Source organism: Lagopus muta, chromosome 14, assembly GCF_023343835.1.
Source record: "Lagopus muta isolate bLagMut1 chromosome 14, bLagMut1 primary, whole genome shotgun sequence".
Lineage (NCBI taxonomy): Eukaryota > Metazoa > Chordata > Aves > Galliformes > Phasianidae > Lagopus > Lagopus muta.
This window is the reverse complement of record NC_064446.1, coordinates 11,700,592-11,722,261: the sequence shown is the minus strand read 5'-3', so window position 1 is coordinate 11,722,261 and position 21,670 is coordinate 11,700,592. Positions and strand designations below refer to the sequence as shown.

At 41.7% G+C, this 21,670-nt stretch overlaps 2 protein-coding genes across 5 annotated transcripts in view; one reads left to right on the top strand and one right to left on the bottom strand.

The window, feature by feature from the left end:
• CNOT8 (CCR4-NOT transcription complex subunit 8) overlaps positions 1 to 3,493 on the top strand; it is a 6,774-nt gene extending 3,281 nt beyond the window's left edge. For all 3 annotated transcript variants that reach the window (XM_048961078.1, XM_048961079.1, XM_048961080.1), the window contains exons 4-7: positions 480 to 641; positions 993 to 1,137; positions 1,754 to 1,864; positions 2,171 to 3,493. In XM_048961078.1, coding sequence (XP_048817035.1) covers positions 480 to 641; positions 993 to 1,137; positions 1,754 to 1,864; positions 2,171 to 2,320 — 568 coding nt within the window. In that variant the 3' untranslated portion in view covers positions 2,321 to 3,493. The remainder of the gene's footprint in view (positions 1 to 479; positions 642 to 992; positions 1,138 to 1,753; positions 1,865 to 2,170) is intronic.
• Positions 3,326 to 21,670, bottom strand: GEMIN5 (gem nuclear organelle associated protein 5). 2 transcript variants are annotated; one of them, XM_048961060.1, is made up of 28 exons: positions 21,444 to 21,670; positions 21,183 to 21,337; positions 20,077 to 20,258; positions 19,209 to 19,360; positions 18,871 to 18,987; positions 18,558 to 18,690; positions 18,193 to 18,352; positions 17,377 to 17,589; positions 16,570 to 16,655; positions 15,943 to 16,037; positions 15,181 to 15,317; positions 14,709 to 14,782; positions 14,148 to 14,329; positions 13,910 to 14,049; positions 13,183 to 13,354; positions 12,700 to 12,927; positions 12,099 to 12,212; positions 11,544 to 11,672; positions 10,883 to 10,978; positions 10,471 to 10,608; positions 9,788 to 9,935; positions 9,479 to 9,598; positions 8,949 to 9,159; positions 8,011 to 8,268; positions 7,321 to 7,483; positions 6,339 to 6,915; positions 5,973 to 6,069; positions 3,326 to 4,920 (listed from the first exon to the last, which is right to left on the bottom strand). In XM_048961060.1, the coding sequence occupies exons 1-28, from the start codon at positions 21,592 to 21,594 to the stop codon at positions 4,765 to 4,767; spliced, it is 4,584 nt and encodes a 1,527-aa protein (XP_048817017.1). In that variant the 5' UTR covers positions 21,595 to 21,670; the 3' UTR covers positions 3,326 to 4,764. The 2 variants fall into 2 exon arrangements, with proteins under 2 accessions (XP_048817017.1, XP_048817016.1); XM_048961059.1 differs by having other exon boundaries at positions 18,871 to 18,990; positions 21,444 to 21,669.

Genomic DNA, 21,670 nt, shown 5'->3' with positions numbered 1-21,670 from the left:
AGCCTTATCAACACTCATCTCTGTAGTCAAGCGTTATGCAATTTTGTTTAGTCTCTAAGATAGCATTGCAGATAATAATAAGGTAATATAATGCTGTCATGTGACAAATAAAACACAGACAGCAGTGGTGCTTGCTGCTTTAGAGGTCTGTGTCTTCCTCTTTGGGATGACTTCCCTTTTCTCTCCCATCATCTGGCACTTCCATTACCTCAGAGATATCTTTCACAGCGTCGTTCTATGGAGGTGCATTCTTCAGATTTGGCAGTAGCAGCAGAATTGATATTCGGTTAAGGTTGCAGAATATCTTGTTAAATGTGTAAGAGTAATGAATGGTATTAAAAGTGATTTGAGTTTTGTAGAGACACCCAATGGAGCTCAGAGGTGGACAGCCTGCAGATCGCTCTGATTTTCCAAATGCGACATGTGGGAAATCTTTCTGAAATGAGCCTTGGCTACAGAGCTCTGCTTTTCTCCTTCAGGGAGGATATGTACTCTCAGGATTCCATAGACCTCCTTGCAAGCTCTGGGCTGCAGTTCCAGAAGCATGAGGAAGAAGGGATCGATACCCTGCATTTTGCTGAGCTGCTCATGACTTCAGGGGTCGTCCTTAGTGACAGTGTGAAGTGGCTGTCGTTTCACAGGTAGGTCTGATGATCACTGAGTGCTACTGAGTGAGATGCCTCTTTTTGGCTTAAATCCTGCTGCTTTGGACCATGGAGTCTGACACAGATTTTAACGAGATGAATTTTAGCAGCTATGCAGTTCTTAATGTAAGTTTGAAATTGTAAAGGCCAACTTTAAGCACACTGGTACTTCATTTTATATCAGCACCTATTTTGATCTGCATTTTGTGCGTGTGCTGCTTGCAAGTTCTTTTGCTTCCTCTGTGGAAAAGAAGGCTGTAAGTGTAGAAAAACACCCTCTTGCAACTGATGTAACACTAATACCAGCTGAATATAGGTGTTTGTCAGGTTCTTTATGTTTGTTTTCAGTGGTTATGACTTCGGTTACATGGTGAAGCTGTTGACAGATTCCAGGTTACCTGAAGAGGAACATGAATTTTTCCATATCTTGAACCTTTTCTTCCCATCTATCTATGATGTAAAATACTTAATGAAGAGCTGCAAAAACCTCAAGGTAATTTTGTCTTCGATGCAAACAAGGGGTGGATGGACAGCAGCCCTGCACATCTGCAGGAAGCCAAATGACAGAACCGTTCTCTCTCTAAACTGAAGTATCAAATCCAGTAGTCACACAGAGACACTTAAGACTAAGTTTGTATCTAACAGGTACTGCCTCCCCTGTTACAAGCTTGTCAATATGTTTATTATATAAGGAATATTCACATAACCATGTGTATCTTTTTTTTTTCCCCTGCACAAAGTGGAGCATTTTTGTCTTATGTGAACTATTCCATGACTTGATTAATTGCTAGGCACTCAGAGGGTTGAAAATTATTTATGTACTGAATCACAGCCTTGGTTCAGGAAAGGGTGGGAAAGGTGCAGCATTTGTAACCTGTGACTGTACCCACAGTCATCTGTGTGTCTGCAACAGGAAAGCAAGGTACCTAAATTTGACTAGAGTGTTTCTGCATTCTTGGACAATGTTTATTGTTGTATTTCACTCACAGCTGGGGTGTGTATGTTGCTGGAATCTGCACACAGTATTTAACAGTTGTGTCCTGGAGAAGTTTGGCACTTATGGTAAGACACAGATGTTTAGAAAATAAACTCATCTGTTTTCATTGCAGGGCGGCCTTCAAGAAGTGGCAGATCAACTGGATTTGCAGCGAATTGGAAGACAGCACCAGGCAGGATCAGACTCTCTTCTCACAGGAATGGCATTCTTCAGAATGAAAGAGGTAGTGCAGTGTTCTTTTTGGTTCTTTCTCCAGTCTCTGTCCATCAGCATCAATACAAACCATGCTTTTGGTGGTGTTTTTCTTTTTGAGCCTTGTGAGTATCACACTTCAAAATGGTCAGTAATAGAGATCGTTTATATTGGCATTGAATCTTCCCCTTTATTCTTCCTTCCAGTCTTTGTCTTACTGCCCATGCTGAATCCTAGGAGTGGCTGATTTCAGATGAACTCTTTAATTAAGGTTAGGTGCTTTCCAGTTCAGAGGAACAATTAATTTCTCTTCCTCTTTTCTTGTTCCCCTCTGCAGTTGTTTTTTGAGGATATGATTGACGATGCAAAGTATTGCGGGCGGCTGTATGGTCTTGGCACAGGAGTGGCTCAGAAACAAAATGAAGATGTGGACTCAGCCCAGGAGAAAATGAGCATTTTGGCTATTATCAACAACATGCAGCCATGATAGGTGGTAGCCCTCAGCAGAACGTGGTTACTACATTGGCAGCTGCTGTCCTCACCCATTTTCCCTAACGGTGTCTCAAAAGGCACAGTACACAATCTCTGGAAGGCCTGCAGTTTTGCTGAAGAGCTGCGTCTTCTTTTGAAACCCTGGACAGAGTTGACTAAATTCCTAATGCCAGCATTTGTGATTTGCCATCTTTTTAATACGAAGGGCAAAAGACAGAAACTACTGTGTATACCTCTGTTTTTTTCCTCTTTATACTGTACAGAATCTGCAAGGAGGACTTAACAGTGTAATAATATTCCTTTAAGACAAGGACCTGGAAATCCAGTGAAGTCAGACACAGACGTGCACACAAACTCACAAACTGTGCTTTAGAAAGCTTATTTTAAAACTTCTGCATGTTGTGAGGGTGACAGCTTCACCTCATTTTTTGCTTATTTTATCTTTGCCTAGTCTGTGGAAAATATGCTCCCTTTGATCACTGCAGAGGTTTGGGAAAGGATAACATTAAAAACAATCCTTGCAGCTAAAACTACTTGGAGATTTGCTTTACAACGATGGGAATGGATATTACTTGAGTCTGGAGTTGATTTGGTCAGCTTCGTAGTTTTTGCTTCTGTATGTTGCAGGCTTGATCCATACTGAGCCTTGGCTTAGTTCTTACAGGCGTTAAACTGTTCTAGATAGAGATTAAGAGGGTCTAGAAATTAACTTTTGCTTGAGAACCTCTTGCCAGGGCCAATATTCTGACTTCAGTCGTCTTCAACTTGACCTACAAATGTTAGTCTCATTTTGACAGAGTTAATTCAGAAAATGGATAAACTTGTTCCTCTTCTCCCCCCTTTTTACACTTAACAACCTGCAAAACAGCTCTCCTTCTTGTCATTAAAAACATCTGAAACAGAGCTAGAGAATGGATGAACAATGCGGGATTCTGACTTCTAAAAATCAAGCCATACTTTTTTTCCTCCCTCAGCAGCTCTGTAATGACATGATTTAGGAAAAAAAAAAAAGTTTTGGATGGGGCAAGCTTAAAATTTTGACTTGGTCATGAATTTTAAACAAGCTTATTCAATTCATTACTAGGAACGAAGGTTTAGAGCTGGTTTTTGAAATGCTTGTAAATAGTACTTGTTTTTAAATTTTGTAAAATAAATTTTTTTAAACAAGGCTTTGTTTGGGAATTTTAGTACTTGATGGAACGCTGGAATCTGAACTCAAGAGGTGCCTGCATGCAAGGAAGGGAAGATGCTGAAGTTTTTTTCTTTTACTACTTAGGATATACGACTGGGATAGTTCTTAAAATTTGCTTTTATCAGCTGTTCTTCAGTGAGTTTGAGCTTAAAATCTCTTTGGTGGACTTAGATTCTCTTTCTGACCTTCTGCTAGCTCAGCAAGCAGCTCAGCCTCTTAAAATGACAAATCTATTTTGCTGATGTGTCCTGCCTGAAATTTTCCTGCTTCAGCTCCACCATACCCATTCTTGCCTAAATGATAGGAGAGCTGTTTGGTTAAGCAGTAGCTCCCCCTCCTGGTTCAAGCAATTCCAAGTTAGTGGGAACAACTCACCAGGTTAATATTAATTAATCTTTAATTAATCTAAAATTAATTAATCTTTTGATCCAACTCCCTCCTTTTACTTGCTGCTATTTGAATCGTTTTGCTTCTAGAACTTACGGAGGCTCTTTACAGCCTTGTTCTTTCAGGAAGAAGTTCTTATGTTAAGATGGAAAAAGCTCTAGTAAACTGTAAGAATGGCCAAAACAGTGCATGTTCAGCACTGCAGGATCCAGGATCACTTTTGACACTTGGAGAACTTGTTACTGCCTCAAATTTACCCTCACTATACTTAAAAACTAACAAACAAAACACAAAGCTAATTTACGACGTGCAACAAACACCTGCTTTGTCCAGCATGTTCCATTTCTATTGTTCTAGCAACAACACAAATAACTATTTCTAATGATATCTCATTAAATGCCTGTTCTTGCTTGTAGAAGACTTTATTTAAAGACGGGAAAATAAAGTCACACTTTATAACGTCACACAACACTGGTTCAAAGGTCAGACTACTTGAAGGAACCATTATTTTCTTCAGAGGGCAGCTAGTGCTCTTCTGCTGGAAGACAGCTGCTCAAAACTATTTTGCATGTAAATTCCAAGAGATTTCCTTAGCATCACTTCCTGTGCCATAAAACTCCTGTAAAGTTACAAGGCTGCAGTCTACTTTTCAATTTCCTAACGCAATCCCATGAAGTAGTAGCTGATAACCATGGATGTATGTATATAAACCCGATTGTTTTGTACTTTTGTCCAAAACAGCAGTCATCAGTAACTATATCTGTAGAAACAAGCCTTCACTTTGAAGAAAGAACAGTCTTGGTGTTAATTGGTGCTAAGTAACTGTGAGCAGCTCAGAGGAGATGTCTGGTCTCAAAAGGTCACGTCAAGAACTTCCTGGCAGCCTTTCCATAAACGTCAGCACTACCATGTTTCCTAAGGAGATCCACTGCCTGTGCACGTAATTCAGGAGGACACTGGGCTCCAATGTGAAGGAGAACAAGGCAGCATTCCAGCACATCAGGGAATGGAAAGACCTGCACACAAAAAAGAACGAAAAGTGAGTCCACTCTTTCAGTTGGAGTTGTTCTACTACCACACGTTCAAGCAGCTGCATCTAGAAACACTGCTTTACAGTATCTTATCTGGGAGAGGCAGTCATGAGTCAGATGGATTTTTTCCTCTCCTTCCAGGACACCAGCACACATTTAACTTGGTTAAGTTTGCTCCCTTGTGCACAATCACCGTAAATACTTACATGATAGACTAGAGGGGGTGGTTCTCAATCTCACAATGTGTCGTTTGAACAGTTTCTAATTAATAATAGGCCATGTTATGCTTGACATTCATGACTTCACTATCAAAACTACTTCTGTACGTGGAATTACTGTACTTAGCATAGAATTGCTCTTAGAATACATGGGAAAGATGCATACAGGATATCCCACTGAGTTGTCTCATGCAGAAACTTCATCTATGTCCTCCAACTGCATGGAGAAAGTAATGCTTGAAGCAAGAATCAAACGCTGATGCCAGGTATGAATTCTCTCAGAATTGCTGTGGGATTCATTCAGGGAAAAGGAGGGCGATTCTGCCCACCTATATCAGCCAGCTTATATTTACATTACACCTTTATCCTACACTTCTAGAGTGCAGCTGTGGCACAAAGTCACTGCTCCTTCTGTATAAACAAACTAGCAGAAATGCTGAGTCACAGCCTGAAGCAGTGATTGGGCACCTGGTGGAAGGCAGGGCCAGCAAAGGGGAGCTCAGGTGCATGCAACGCTCCTGAGAGACAGAAGGGGTGGAGCCAAGATCCATCCCTTCCCAGGCCTCCTTTAAGGGTTGGCAGTGGAGGCTAGAGGATCTTGCTGGAGATCCCTGCATGCCTGAAGCCTTCTAAACGTAAGTGATTTTTTTTCCCTTTGTTTCTGTATCCATAGCTCTGTGTTTGTGCTTCTCATTTGCTGCAGCTAGGGCTCTGCCACCCCACTATTACTGCTGTACTTTCCATCACGTTATAGCATTACAACGACTTACAAAAAGGCTGTCCTCTTTCAGAATTATACTGCCTCTACTGAAAACTTACCTTTAAACTGTCTGGAAATTCTGCTAATTTCTGCTTTGCTTCTAAGAGTCGCTTTGTTAGTTCAGGGAGGGTAATTGTTTCTTTTTCTTCATCTTTACTGTTAAGAAAAGAGCAGGTGTTATGAGTAATTGGTTTGTTTAAATGACTGTGTAGCCTCCCTGCTTTAATAAACCCACCTATCAAAAAGTCATTCAGCCGTAGTAAGTTCACACACATGTGAATGCCTTAGGGAAATGCAAGACTTCTTAGGCATACGTTCATTGAGCAGCATGAGATTAGAAGTAATCTGAGCAAGTAAGAAATCCACTGCACAAGCACCAACTGAAAAGCTATCCTTTTCAGTCCATCTCATGTTCGAAAGCTTACCGCTTAACCTGAATGCTGTCAGAGCATGGTTCATCCCATTCGTTCTCTGAACTCTGCTGCACGTTGTTCTCATGGACACTTCCATTTGTGCTTCCCTGGGGGTTATTCCTCTGCTGCTGATGCTGGTGGATCATGTCTGCCAATATTTTCTGGACCTCAGCTATATCTCTCTGTGTGCTCTGTAAAGCAGCAATCGCTTCTGAAAGGAGCACTTTGCAGCCATTCAGTTTTGATTGTCTGTCTGCCAAACTCACTGAGTTACTTTCTGAGTCGCTTTCTGTCTTGCATCTATTAAATTCAGTTGTACTGCTGAGGTTTTCATCCATCTCAACTGCAGTTTGATCAGGAGTTTCTTCAGGAGAGGAGTGATCAGGAATGCAACTCTGCTCAAGAGCTGTCTGCTCAGTGGGACACAACACAGGATCCAAACCAGCCTTTTGCATGGCAGAAGAACTTTTGGGTGGGTTCCACCACAGGTCATACAGCAGTCCATAAGCCACAAAGCCCTCTAAACTTCTGCAAGCATCTACACTTTGAGAATTTGTGCTGTCCAGTTTGTCTCTCAGGTTCTCACAGCCTAATAATAAAAAAAGAAGTTACAAATATAAGGATTTCCAAATAAAAAAGACCAGATCTAATAACTGAATGGCTGTACAGGAGACTCCTAATAGAGATTTACTCAGATGCAGCAGAGTGATGCTGGAAGCAGAAAAGCAAAAGCAGACATCTTTGCCATCCTTTTAAATACAGTACTCTCTTCTAGCTAGCATGAGACTGCATCTTCTTATCATGCATACTCAACTCCCTTGTGTCCTAAATCACTAATTAGGATATTCATGTGATCAACAGCTACAGCTGAATGCATTGCATAGCCTGGAGAATAAAGGGAAGAGCAACAAAGGATGTAACGGACACATAACTCTGCTTACGAGGAAGATTCTTATATTTGTCATTGCTAGGAGATGTACAAGAAGAGACATACCTTCAGGAAGGAAAATACTGCAAATTTCTTGCATCAGAGTAAAATTGCCAGCATCGTAACTACGGGCCACGGCACCAAGAATACTTTTCACTGCCTCATCCCAGGCAGCAGCCTGATAGCTCAGTGCTGCGAGGGTCAGGTCATGGGAGATATAGAAAAGTACCTAGAGGAAGCAGCAGAGAGCACAGTTCATAGTTATACTGCTAAATAGGAATGACTTGCTAGTTAAAACTATTACAGAAAAGTCCAGAAGCACATAACAACCAAGAGAAATTTTAACAGTGATGTAACTTACATGGTTTCCTTTATGAAGGAAATCAGAGCATCTTTACATGACCTGTCACTATAATTATCAGCAACTGTGCTTGTCTCTGTCCTCTTAAGTGGCTGAGAAGTTCCCCAATGGTCAGTGACTCAGTGAGGGCAGAGAGAAGAGCTGCAGGAGCATCAGTCTATGACCATACCTGGACTCTACCATATCTGTAACAGCAAGCATCCTGGCCTCCCCTGACAGTTCTAAACAAAATCTTGTTGGGGGAAGCTGCCCCAGTTGTCTCATCATTAACTCTCCCAGACTGTAACCTCATCCTGTAGCAGAAAGCAGTCTCCTGGAAACAGCTCCCAGGACACCACAAAGTGGCTGCACGTGCCATAGGGAGGCTTGTTGTGCACAGACTTAAGTCCAGTTACCTGCTTTGGGTGAGTGTTGCTGGTACAAGGAAGATGCTCAATACTGCGCAGTTGCTCCCGTGCACACGTGGCTTTTTCAGTGGTGTCCATGCCTAGGACCTTCTGCCATACCTCTATCACCATGTCGAAAAAGGAGGCATCTCTGTTCAGCTCCCAGCTGTGGTAACAGGGAGGCACAGGGCTCCTTCGATTACAGGGATTTCTTTCGCTAAGGCACTTACAAAGCAGTTCGTTGAGGCAGAAAACGAGTCTTTGCCCCTTTAACAAGAGAAGAAAACAAGAGCATTGAGCTGAAAAATAATCTCTTACTGCCTATACCAAGTGGCTAAATTAAAAACACAGCTAGTAGCAGGCTGCTGCTGATAGCATACTTCACTACTACAGCTCTAAAGGAAAAGTATTGACAGAGGCTCTAAGGTCAGAAGGAAACATCAAAACAGGCTAAGGCAACATTCTGCTTCTCAGTCTGTGCTATAAGAAATTCTTGGATTAAGCCTCAGATGGAGATACTCATTCATTTAATGTAAACAGTGAACACTCTTTTACCTTTCTTATTATGATCACTACTATGTACTAAAAAAGAAATCTGCACTATATAACTAACAAAAAAACCCCACCACAACAAAGCAAAGCAAAAACAAGCAGAAAAACCTTCTGAACTACCTCTTATGGATGGAACGTGTGTTGAGCCTACATGCCTCCCTATCATAGGCCATTTTTCTCTGCCAAGATGCATGGCTTTTTGAAGAGTCATTGCAATAAACTTCTAGAAAAAAAATTTTGAGGCAAAACAAGCTCAGGGCTACCAGTGGATTGTTAATACACAGGAAGAGGTATTGTGTAGAGGTGTAAAGTTAATCAAGAGGTGTAAAGTTAATCAAGTTAATCTGGAGAGAGACATTACTAAAATAAAGCAGAAAGGAAAGAACGAGGCTCACAAATAAAGTTTTCTGTTGCTGAAGGACTTCCTGTGCTCCAACCCAGTTCCTGGATAACAGCATTTCTTGGGCACATCTGAGAGACAAACTTGCTGACAATTCCTCCTCTCCAGATATCAGAGCAAGCTCAGCAGCAGTTTTAAGGGATGCTGCATCCCCCTTCTTTGCCAGCACTTTAACTGCATCGTAGGGTGAGGAAGCACCCAGATAACTGAAAAGAGAAAAAAGCAAATTGACTCTAGGTCACAAAGCCTCATAGTCCAGAATAAAACTGCTGGTGGTATGTACACCATGCATGGCTTACAAGAGTAATACAAATAAATAGATTCAAGAGACAAAAATTAGTGCCTGTGTCTGGATTTCAGCTGAATCCTTCTCAGAAGTCTGAAAACTCCAAAAATGCTGGAGCCAAAAACAACATCAAGCAAAGCCAGTGTGCAATCCCAGACCAAAATATTCCAAATATTATTAGTAACTGGTAATCACAAATGTGAAGCCCTCAGTTCTGTCTTCTTACTAGTAACACTTACCATTTGGCAGCCATGGAATAATGACCATCTTTTTCTAATACAGCTGCCCAACTGGTGTAGAGATCCTTCAGAATTGGATCTTCTGGACGCAACCGAGCCTTAGCAATTACAATTGCTTCCCTAATGCACATAAGAGAAACCAGACAGAAGATTGATTGTATTAAAAATACATAAATACCTTCTCCTTTCATAAAGGAATCATCTCTTACATTTAAAAAGAAACTACCTCAAGTATTTCGTGGGGAAAAAAAAAACAAACAACAAAAACAAAACAGAAGAAAAAAATCTAAAACACAAACATGCAACAACCTGTAAAAATTATTCACTTTCAGGAGCTCGACAGCTTCATACACCTTATGAATGGACAGGAGATGGGAGGCAGCCTTCACGTATTGCTCCTGGAAACACAGCTGCTTTGCAAAGGCTTCTACTGTCCAAACCCAAGCCTGATATCCAACTGCAAAAGAGAAAGCAATACAATTACAGGCAAAAAAACTAAAACAGAAAAAATTCCTGTTCTCTTCAAGAATTCATTGGTTTCTTCAGGATGCACTTTCTTTGCCCCCACTCAGGTACTTCTTCATCTTTCTATTGCAAGCTACTTGAGGCAACAAAAAAAAGGACAAAGCTTGGACTTGAAAACAACTGTAGGATTTCACTAGCAGTAAAATAACTTAAAAGTACATTTAAACCAACAGCGAGCCAGGACTGCTACGTATCACAAAGCAGCATCTTTGCCCTTGGAGGTACAGCCTGCTTCTCTGAAAAGTCCCAAAGGAAATCTCTTTATTTTCTGCTGCGCTACTCTAAGGGTGCTTGTAGGAACATCCAGGCTTTGTCATAAATAGAATTTGTTTTGTATTTGATTTTTGTCATCATACTGTTAAAGAAGAAACTGCTATCCAATCCAGAAGAGTAATGAGTTTCTAATCTAAAACAACGAAGTTTGGCAACTAATTCCATCTGCTTATGTGTCACACGAGCAAACGTACCCATGGGTGAGATGGCTACCAGCTGGTCTGTCAGTTCTCCCCTCTCAGCAGCTGCCTGGAGTACACCCTTCATGTCTCCTTTCCACAACATGAGCTGTTGAAAGAGCTCTGGATGTCCATTCTCCAAGTGGTATTTTCCTGTTTGAAGTAAACAAGCTTCCTCGTTATCGAATGAGTGCACCAGCATTATTTGACACAGTAAAGTATCTTGACAGAAATGAGCTTGTTCAGGCTTAAAGCATTTTAGGTTTGTGTTTGAAAGCTGTAAAAACTGTTTGGGAAAAGTAAGCCTTTTGTTCTTTTCGAGCAGACTTGCATTGTTAATCCTGCACTTAAAAATGCAGTAGAAGTTTTGTTCTTGAATATCGCAGTGACAGCGGACATAATGCCAAACTGGGCTCGTTCCACTTACCTTCCACATCAATCATGTTGTGCAGAGAAGCTCTGTCTGTGAACAGCCCCAAGTGGATGCGATTCTGGAGGTCAGGGGACACATCTTCATTATGATCTAACACAGATAAAGAGAATGAACGTTTAGGATTTGGTACAACAGGGGAAACGAGGACGTGCCAAGTCAGTATACTGCTCTACTACACTCAGCTACTGCAAATATTTCTGTCTTCCATTTTCTTTACAGCAAATTTAAGAAGTTTGTGCATTTGCAGATTGTCACTCAGAACTTACATCTAAGTTTGAACAGAAGAATTTTGTGTGTGCAGGACACTTACTCCAAATCAAACATTGGAAATTCCCTTGGAATGATCTGAATCTAGGGATAAAAACGTCTTCCTGATGACTTATTTTCCCTTTCAACTTCTGAAGGAGAAAAAAACCCCAAGCTATACAATCTTACCCTATCTCTATAAAGCAGGATCCTAAAAAAAACCTGTCTGGAGTGCCTACAGAGTGCCACAACACTACAAGAGACAGTAGATCACCATTTCCAAAACTTAATGCCAAGTTGTCCAGACACCTTGGATTCACGACATGCTTCTCAATACTTTAGAGCACCTTCCCTCTAAGTATTTTACCTAGCTGATCAGAGAGAGGAAGCTACAGTTTAAGACTGATACCTTTGGTTTTCAGACACATTGCCAGCCTCAAGCAATCCTGATGCAATTCATCTTTTGATCTGTGATCCATGGATGTGCTGAAGGGTAAAAGAGAGCGAGGTTTCCTCTTCTTCAGAGAGGCATCAGGAGCTGAGAAACCAATACATTTAGTCACTGTTGCACAGAGAAAGCAGAACTCTGACATATGCAGAAAAGCAAGCAGAAACCAGCCTACCTGTTCTTCACAGAAGAAAATGAAAAACATACTTAACTGGTACCTGCATCCCTGTTATTACAGTGATAACTCTCAAATACTGATCGCTTTGCTTTTTTTTCTGCCAGCCTGCCAAGACTAAAACTTGCAACTGTAAGGCACCATCTGTGCCCACATTAAACAATATTCAATTGATCTGGCAAGCAGGGCAAATAAGAGACTTGAAATCTTTAAGACATTTTACGAGCATGCTCTTCTCTTTCTCCACCACTTGTTAATAAGGGAAGATGCAGCCAAGCCTAAACCAAGAATGAAGAACTCTTTTGATACAGGACTGGTGCAAGTATCTGAAACGTACCAACCTGGTTTCTCTTTAGGTGAATCCTTTTTCACAGGAGTGACTTTCTGGGTTACAAAAGGCTTTGATGAGCTGAATGAAGAGTAATCATATGCAGATAAAGATGTATCCTTGGGCACTGCAGTTAAGAAGTGATTAAGAAAGGATAAACAATACATGCAAAATAATGGACATTAATATTGTGCAACAGTAATACCAAAATATATAGAAAGCAAGCTTTGCTTTGTCATATAACTTAATAGCCTTTCAGGGAAAAGAAATAATAAGAAAACATCACAGAACTGTCAAAAACTAAGATGACAGAAGATATTAATGACAGTCAATCAGTATTAAGATTTATCACCACAAATCAACAGAGATAAAAAATAACACTGTTTCAAGGCAAACAGTTAACTTTGTTAGTCCAGAATTTCTTGTTTGGAAATGGTTGTCTTTCAATTAGTTTATAAAGTTATGCAAGGTGTTATAGAATCATACTTCCCTCAGGTGGACTATTTCAGTAAAATTGTGTTAGAAGAAAATCCTGCATACAGATGTTAGGCTTGCTGATGCTCTGAAGGCTAAGCAGTCTGGGAGCCACTAAACTAAGACAATTAATTTATTACCAGCCACGCAATCTTTATTGGACAACTCTGTCTCCTGAGCTTCTTTTTCTCCTTCATGGTCAGACACTCCATTTTCCTCTAGCAATGTATCCTTCATGCTCTCCTCTCCATTCATGGCATCACTTAGATCCTGCTTGGTTGGACTCTTTCCTACAGGCTTTTTCTTCTTCTTGGCTTTTACTTTCGGTTGGATACTTCTTTTTTTCTCCAATTCTATACTTTTTTTGCCTATGAAAGGTCACAAAGAAGTTACTCTGATATTACCATAGACGTTTTTGGGGTATAAGGTGTTTGCCTCTCAAGATCAACATTGAGTTTGCAAATAAGAATACAATTGAATTTAAACCTAGACAGTATTTATCCCTAAACGGGAAGCAGGCAGTATTGAATCAGCATAAAAGCTTTACTGCCATTTCAACATGGCAACTCTCTACTTCTCGGCTCCCAAATCACCTTCAGGGAAGGATCTTTGAATATACTTACCCTGAGGGGGCCGTGTATGCTCCTGCTTTGAGATGAGCCACTTGTGAACAGAGAAATCATCAGCTCCTGTATAAATGGAATCTGAGTCCACCGGTGACCACTGGACACACAGCAGCCGGCCCTGGTGCCCTCGGTAGTTGCAGAGCGGCTCTTCCTTCATAACATCCCACACCTTATGACCAAGAAACAAACCTAATTACTCAGCCTCTTCCACCCATGAAACTCCGTGCTTCCAATTTAGCAATGTACATTTGTAGGAGCTCGCCTTCTCGTGAGTTTGCAGAGGCATTTCAGTCACCAGCAAGCAAATAGAGAAAACTCAGAGAGCTTTCTTTTTTTGTACCAATGTACTTGCTTAATGTCTTTTGTAAGAATCCAAAAATGCTACTGGATTTACAAATCAAATTGCAAGGCACAAAGCCATACCTACTGCTCAGCTTCCCTTTGTTCATTGCCAGAGGTTTGGACTAAAAGCCTTCTTTGCAATATTCTCATTTGTGCAGCGTGTCAGAAAAGCAGGAATAAGCAAAAGGAAAGAAGTATACCTTTGTATCAGGTATCCAAAGCAGGTATCCAAAATGAGATTGTTGCCAAGGGTAAATATGCAGTAATTAAGCAACTAAACTCAGAAAAGCTTTGCTGTTCAATCAGCTTGGTTCTAAAATACTGCAGAAAGGATGATTTGAAAGTAAAAGAAATACAATTCTGAGTGGCTGTAGAGAAGTACCTGTGCAGTGCCATCATAGCAAGCTGATACCAATCTTCCCTCGTGGTGGGGGCTCCAAGAAAGACTTGTGACCTTTGCTGTGTGTCCCACCAGAGTTCTAAAAGGCTCTGTTATAGTCAAAGGACTTTCTGAAGTGCTCTCTGAAAGAAATAAAAGAACAAGCTACAGTTAGCGATTCAAAGCAAGAAGAAAACAAAATAAGATGCCAAGACACGGGATAGAACCTGCAAACCATTACCTATGACACTCTTCAGATTATGCACATAGATAATGGCATTGACTGAGCCTGAAGCTATCAAGTAACTCAACTCTGGCTCGCTCCCATGCTCATGGTGCCACCGAATGGCGTTAATCAATTTGTGATGCTGCTGGATAGTGCAGAGCAACTTCAAGCTTGGAGCCTGAAATATTTCAATTGACCTGAAATGCAAGAATAACAATGTGAGAAATCCTTCAGTCAGTGAAAATGCAATTTTGTTTTGTTTGTCCTGAATGACAGACTGTGAAACTAAATGAGATTTTCTGTTCTGGATCCAAGTCACACTCCAATTTACATCAAGAAAATGAGTGTCAGTCATGAGTAGATCCTTGAAAAATGATGTAACATGATGTTGTAGATCCTCCATGCCAAGAGCAACTAAATGAAATCCCAGCAAAGAATGCTGTATTTTCACAATTCAGATACATAGGCAATGGAAGAAAAGAGCCAAACCAGGACAACAAAAGTACTTTTGCTTCGTAACAGTGACTCCTGTAGGTTAAGGTTGTGCATGCGCCAATCCTGACAAGAGAAACGTACCCATCTTCATTGCCAAGGGCCAAGAGTTTACCATCTGGTTTCCAGCTGATCTCTGTACGCGCAGGCAGTTTGTGCTGTAGAGAGAAGGCACAGCTATGACCAGCCATCATGCAAGCTCTTTGGTCTCTCTCACATACATCAACAGAACACAACTGGCAACTAGACAGAATGACAATTAGTCTGCAAAACAGAAGCCACACAAGTGTCTGCTGCATTTTGGAGCAGTGACGTAAGTTTGGGCAATTGAAGACTGAATGAACTGCAAGATGTTGCAAGAACAGTGGCTGTTTTTATCAGTGCAGGGGGATGTGTCCAGTGAAATCTGTCTGGATTCCAAAAGGACCTTGATGCTCCACCTCCTTGTGCTCCTTAGAAAGCTCTACATGTTCCAAGAAAATTCAAAAGCCTACAACTACAGGGCAACAGCAACTATAGTCACAGATCCATAGAAAAAGGCAAAAATCATACTCACTTTGATTGAATTAGTGTCTCTGATGGTTTTGTTGATGTCATTTGCCTCTCCGCTAAGTTTCCAAGGGTTGTGTTGAAAAACAATACCTTCTCCAGCACAACTATACAAAGTTACAGAGGGATGCTCACCTTCTTCTCCTATTCAACAGAGAAAAAAATGTAAATATACTGTGCTCTTCATCAGTCTTAGGAAAAGCAGTCATTGTCACTACAGATCAAAACTATTTTAAAATGCTGTATGTATGCTTTGATTCTCTGTGATCTGGCAAGAAGAAATTCTCAAAATACAATCCTCTAAAAGGACCTCTCATTCATTCTCCACAGCACAATTGCTGCTGTGTTAAAACTCCCTTTAAATTCTGGTCAATAAACTTGGGGGGAAGTTGCATAAGATGACCAGTGGAGCCATTCTGTTTAATGATAGAAACACACTTATGGAGCTAAAGAATCTGTACTAGATCCTAACCAATTATTGTGGAGAGCCTGTACAAGTATTACAGTGCATTGCAAACGCGTGACTATGTGGTGTTGTACTCTACTCCCACCTATTTCCTGAAGCTACTAGAATTCAAAACACAGAACAGGTTATTTTGCTCCCTTGCTATTAACAATTCCTCAGGCAGAACACATCCTTAGTGGACAGAAACGACAGCTACCAAGCAAATGGAGCTCGCATCCTTCAGGAAGGGAAGCACACCAACTTTGTGGCATGACTGGGCTCTGTATGGATTTCTACTTTGTAACAAGATGTTGTAACGCTCACCGGCAGATAGAGGAAGAGTTGGAGGCCCCCAGGCTAATGTGTATACAGTCCTCTTGTGGTAAGTACTGGAGATCTGAGGTGGCTTATTCTTAGCACTGTGCAAGAAGGTAAGAAAGCAGGAGTAATCAGATTTCAGCAAAGGGAAATACAGAACAAAATACAGAACAAAACAAAAACTAAAACTAAACCAAATCCAAAACAAGCAAAAAAACCCCAAAAATTGAAGTAATGTATTTCTAGTGAAAACAGACAACAGATGCTTCAATATACTAAAGCAATGGCTCAGCCATTGATGCTTCCTGCAGAACACTACTAAAATCAGAACAGAACACTTAATGAACTGCACCTGCATGTCACTCATTTTATGCAACTGTTTCTGACCAAAGTCTTCCCTGACTGATGACTTGCAACAGGTGAATGTTACACAGTCTGAGTAAGGTTACTTTAGCAGCTACCAGTCACTTCCAACAGATGAAAAGATACACTTAAAATCCATCTTACTATTTTAAATTTAATTTTAACTATTAACAAATAGCAAATGTAGACCTCAGGAAAGACCACATTATCTATGCATGCTGTCATGCCAGCAAGATCTGATACTAATGAATTTGAAAACTACTTTCTTACCTGCTGGATAATGTGTCAAATATGCCAACTTTTCCATCATCTGTTCCAAAAGCCAAGCAACCTTCTTTAGTTGGATGCCACGCCAGCTGCAAGAAAAATAGAAAGAGACCCATAATGACAAAAGGAATGGACAATTAATTTTTAAATGATGAACAAAATGTTAAGCATTGAAACCAAAGAGCAAGCACTGTCCCTTATCTCCACCCTGCCAACAACAGCAACTCAATTTAAACACTTTGTGATGTGAATCAAAGACTTTTCCCTTACCAGTTATTAGGACAAGATGAAAGGAACTAAAATCACTGAAATACTACCTGACATCTACATTACAACATAGAAACAGACAATATTTTAGAACTGTGAGAAAGCTTTTGGCATGACCAACTAATGTGTTCTAATGCTGCCACCTTCTACTAGACGTTAGCTTTAGCCAACTGCTGGTAAAACCTAAACTGAAGACATCCATGCCAGTTTTTGCACTTTAAACTTCCTAGCAGAGCAAAGGAAACCGTGGATGACAAAAGGAATAATCACAGTGGTGTACAAAACCAACAAAGTGAGACAGTAACCACCTGAAATTCAGCTCATTTTCAGTCTGTGCAATGTAAATGCCCAGTGATCTAAAAACATCTAAAATGTTGTTCAATTCTAAAATTTGTATCATGTGAGTTGAGAGCAGAAGTGACAACTTGGCATGATGGTATTTTGCTGGGGAAAAACCTTCAGAGTGAGAGAAGAACATTCCTCCAAGCAAAAAATGGAGGAAGAAAAGAGACGAGAAAAAAAGGCAATCAAAAGCACACTTACTGCTGTAACCTTGGATTTGATGCTTTGCCAGTAGGTTTTAACATCATAGATGTTGCTCATAGACAAAGTGTTCCATACACGGATCATGCTGTCTCCAACACCAATGGCAAGACAGCCTGGGTCCACAGGGGAGAAAGCGAGACTATAGACGAATCCCCCAAGGGAAGGCATTGTCCAGCTACAATCCAGAGTTGATAGGTCCCAGCACTTTACCTAAAAAATATTTAAGGAACAACGAATGATAAATTTAAAGTGAGTGGTATGATAGGGGAAAAAACAAAGCACAGGTGAGAGGAAGACTCAAAGTACGCAATCTCCACTCAGAGCAGCACACGTCAAAGACAAGGCTGTAATAACTGCAAGACTGTGATGGAAAAGACAAAAGGACCACGGTTTAATTATGTAGTCCTCTTGTGAATTCAAAATAGGAGGCTCTCTGCTGGTAAAAGGCAAAAAAAAACCAACAAAACCCACAAAAAAAACAAACAACAACCCTTCCCTCCTTAGCTGCCTTGCCCCCCCCCCCCCCCCCCAAACAAAAAAAAAAGGCAGAAATCGTGAGCTCCAGCTGTTGAACATGTAATTTTCAAGTCCATATGGCATAACCATTCTGTCCACTACGGTAAAAGCTTGGGCTTACATGCTAACAAAGAAATGCACAACTTGTGCTCAGAAGAAATGTCGAGCCATGATGTTATAAAAGCCAGGGATAAGCCTGCTTTAGGAGAAAATAAGTGGTCATCAAAGCGTTAGTTTCACTCAGTCAGGCTGAACTGACGCCGCTATTTTGATGTTAATTTTTAAAATGGTTCTTACATCTCTGTCCATTGAAATGGAAAGAAGCAGCTCTTTGTCTTGATGCTTCAGGGAACACAGATTGAAAACAATACGGGAGTGATTTTGTCCTTCTGAAGATCCCAGAAGTGTCCACTTGCGTTTTCCAGGTTGGGTCAAATCCCAGTGTAGCAGTTCTCCTCTGTAAAATTGAAAGTATGTGTATTTCATCCTTCACTTCAAAAAATAATACAGACTATCAGTGCTAATGCACATCTATCCACTCCCTCACTATACCAACAAGGAAGGAAGATGGGGGTCAGTGTTTCCTGCCAGCTGTTCTTGAAATATCAATGAATTAATTTACAATTGCTGTCTGCATTTAACGTGCTTTGTCTCCTACTTACCCAAAAGAGCTGGATACAATTTCTGTGGGACGACCACAAGGCCAGTGAACAGTGAGCCAAATACGCTCTTTAACAGCAGGATCAACAGCTCCACCTCTCCTCTTTGTGGGTGGCAACTTCAGAGTCATTACACCTTAGGAAAAGAAAGGGATCATCTCGACTTTGTACATATGAATTCTCAGAAAAAAAGACCCGTGAATCTGAAGCTTTAAGTAGGCTCTCCACTCTTTAAACTATTGGGTTAGCAAATGAAACCTACAGTCAGATAGGAGCACTTCACCCATATTGTTCTCACTTAAATTGTGAAACTTACTTCTGCCTCTAGTACAGCTCCATATTCGTATCGTCTGATCTTTGCTTCCTGAAGCCAAGTAACAACTTTTCTTCATGGCTGTATCTTGTTTAAGCTCCCCATTTGGAACGTCACCTTCTTCTGAAGGAAACACCATTGAAGGAAACACCATTAGAATTCAAAGCTCTGAACATAAACTGAAAACCTATTGCTCTGGATCAGAACATCTTAACTGAACTCATCAGTTCCATCCGATGAGCTACTTGCTGACTTCACAGGGATAAGGAATTCAGTTCTCCAAAGGGAATTTTCCTGAGCTAAAAAAATCACTTCACAAACTATGTATCACTTGTACATACCTTGGAGCTCATCTTGCCAAGCAGGCAACCTTCCTTCACCAGGTACAGGACACCAGGCCAGGCAATGAATTTCATCATCGTGACCTCTGAGCCGATGAAGAACTTCTCTTTTCCTGCTGATATCAATTATAACCACCATGCCATCCTTGTAGCTAAAAACAGAGATTTCAGTTAATGATAGATTGTTAGACCCTTGTGGAAGAACATCTAATCTGATTTTCAGGCCATTACCCAGGATCAGTAAGAGAAGCCCAATCACAGATGACAATGAGACCAGTCAGCTGGAGCTCAAGTGTAGCACTAGCATAAACACAGCTGCCTTCTGTTTGAGAAGTGACACCAGAAGTATATTTGGCTCCAAGAATAACACCAATTTATTTGCAATACAGTTTTCAGAGTCTTAAAAAGTAACAGTGGCTTTTATAAGAGAAAAACTTTTCCTTTTTCTACAAATAACTTTCATTCTCTCCATCTCTCCCATCTGAAAGGCTTTCACATTCCTGCTTCATTCAATACAGTCTTGGATGTCCAAAGGACTGGAATGGCAACTGTTAACAAAAAGCTAATAAATCTATGAAACTTTTTAGATGAGGTAACCTGTAATGTGATGAACATTAATGAAATCTAATTTAAAAATCTGTCTTAAGTAACTTCAGATTTTAAACCAAATTCATTTCTATAAACGGTTATAGCATTGTACACCTTGCACATCTACCAGAATATTATTTCTAAATTGCTGTATACAATTTGGAATACTATGAAAAAATAGCCACTGAAATGTCTTAAAAGTAACCTCACAACTGTGCCAACAAAAAATCCAAACAAGACACTTTCAGATGAAGAACGGAAAGCAAAACATAACACTTACCCAATAGCCACCAGGTTTTCATGATGAGGAGAACAAGAAAGGCAAAAAATAGTCCGAGGCTCTGGGAAGAATTGCTGGCTGTCACTTCTGCTATGCCAGTAACAAACAATCACTCCTTTTTCATCGCCGGATACAATCAGATCTTTCACAAGGGGTGACCAGTGTAACGCTGTGATTGCATTCTGAAGAAAGACAATTGAATACATGTAAAGCCATTGAGCATGCTTGGCCAACTACATTCATTTTGTAGGTTCTTTTAAAGAACTAAAGCACAACAAAACTGGTGAGGGGTCTGGAGCACAAGTCTTATGAGGAATGGCTGAGGGAGCTGGAATTGCTTAGTCTGGAGAAGAGGAGGCTCAGGGGAGACCTCACTGCACTCTACAACTTCCTGAAGGCAAGCTGTGGTGAGGAGGGGTTTCGCCTCTTCTCCCAGACAACAAACAGGACCTGAGGAAATGGCCACAAGTTGTACCATAGGAGCTTTAGATTAGACATAAGGAAAACTTTTTCTCTCAGAGAGTGATCTTGTAGGTCCTTTCCAACCTTGTGATCCTATGAACATAAAGCGAAGTGCATTTAGCAGGAGGCTCTTCTGGGACAGAAAACAGAACATTGCTCTAAGAGCCTGCCTTCATTGGCTGCCTAGAGATCATCCTCAGAGGGAGATGAGGTGCTGCTGCTGCCTAGGAGGTGGGGGTTCCCCGTTGCTGAAGGTGCTCAAGACCCTGGATGATGGCTGATCTGGAGGAAGGTGTTCCTGCCCAGGGCAGCGGTTTGGGCTTTGAGTTCTCTTCCAACTCAACCATTCTGTAACTGTACAGCCCAGGATAGCAAGCAGAAACTAACCTGCAAGCATTCCCTGTCCTAAACTGTTTGGGCTGCCACTCATCTGCCAGTCTCCCAAGCAGCAGTAACTGCCCACAAGCTCTGAGACGGCAAAGCGAGCAGGGTGCGGCAGCAAGGAGCTGCCGACAATGACCAACAGCCCGTTACAATGCTGTACCGGCAGCGTACACCTAAAACTAAGGGAACGAGCCGCCCGGCAGCTCAAGATCCGCCCGCGGCACATCGCCCCGAACCAAACCCCGCGGCCCGGCTCCCACCTGGTGCAGGCCGTACTCTGCCCGCAGCGCCAGCCCCGCCGCGTCCCACAGCCGCACGCTGCCGTCGTCCGAGCCGCTGGCGCACAGAGAGCCGTGCTCGCGGTGCGGGCAGAAGGCGAAGGCGGCGACGCGCTCCGTGTGCCCGATCAGCTCCCCTGTACCGAGAGAAGCGCTGTGAGAACACGGTTTCCCCGCACCCGACCGGATCTCGGCCGCTCCTATAAATAGGGCGCGCAGCGGGAGAAGGGATCGCGGCCGTACCGTGAAACGTCGGCGTAGCGGTGCTGACATCCAGCACGCTAATGCGATGCCTGGCGGCGAAGCCGAAGAGCCGCCCGTCTCCGCTGGTGTCGCTGCAGCGGCTGCAGTACCAGTTGGGCGAGGCGGGCAGCACCCGCACGGCCGCCGCCATGGTCCCGCACCGCGCCGCCGCCACACGCTCACCTCGGGAGCTCCCGCCGAGCAAAGCGTCGCAAACTGTCGCAAAA

What these genes read in the sequence shown, in the direction of transcription:
- GEMIN5 (XM_048961059.1), bottom strand. Translation starts at nt 21,594, where the DNA reads ATGGCGGCGGCCGTGCGGGTGCTGCCCGCCTCGCCCAACTGGTACTGC. An exon ending in ATTGTATCCAGCTCTTTTGG is followed by an intron (nt 18,353 to 18,557) that starts GTAAGTAGGAGA and finishes TCAATTTTACAG; the next exon opens with AGGAGAACTGCTACACTGGG. An exon ending in TTCACCTAAAGAGAAACCAG is followed by an intron (nt 11,673 to 12,098) that starts GTTGGTACGTTT and finishes TTGGTTTCTCAG; the next exon opens with CTCCTGATGCCTCTCTGAAG.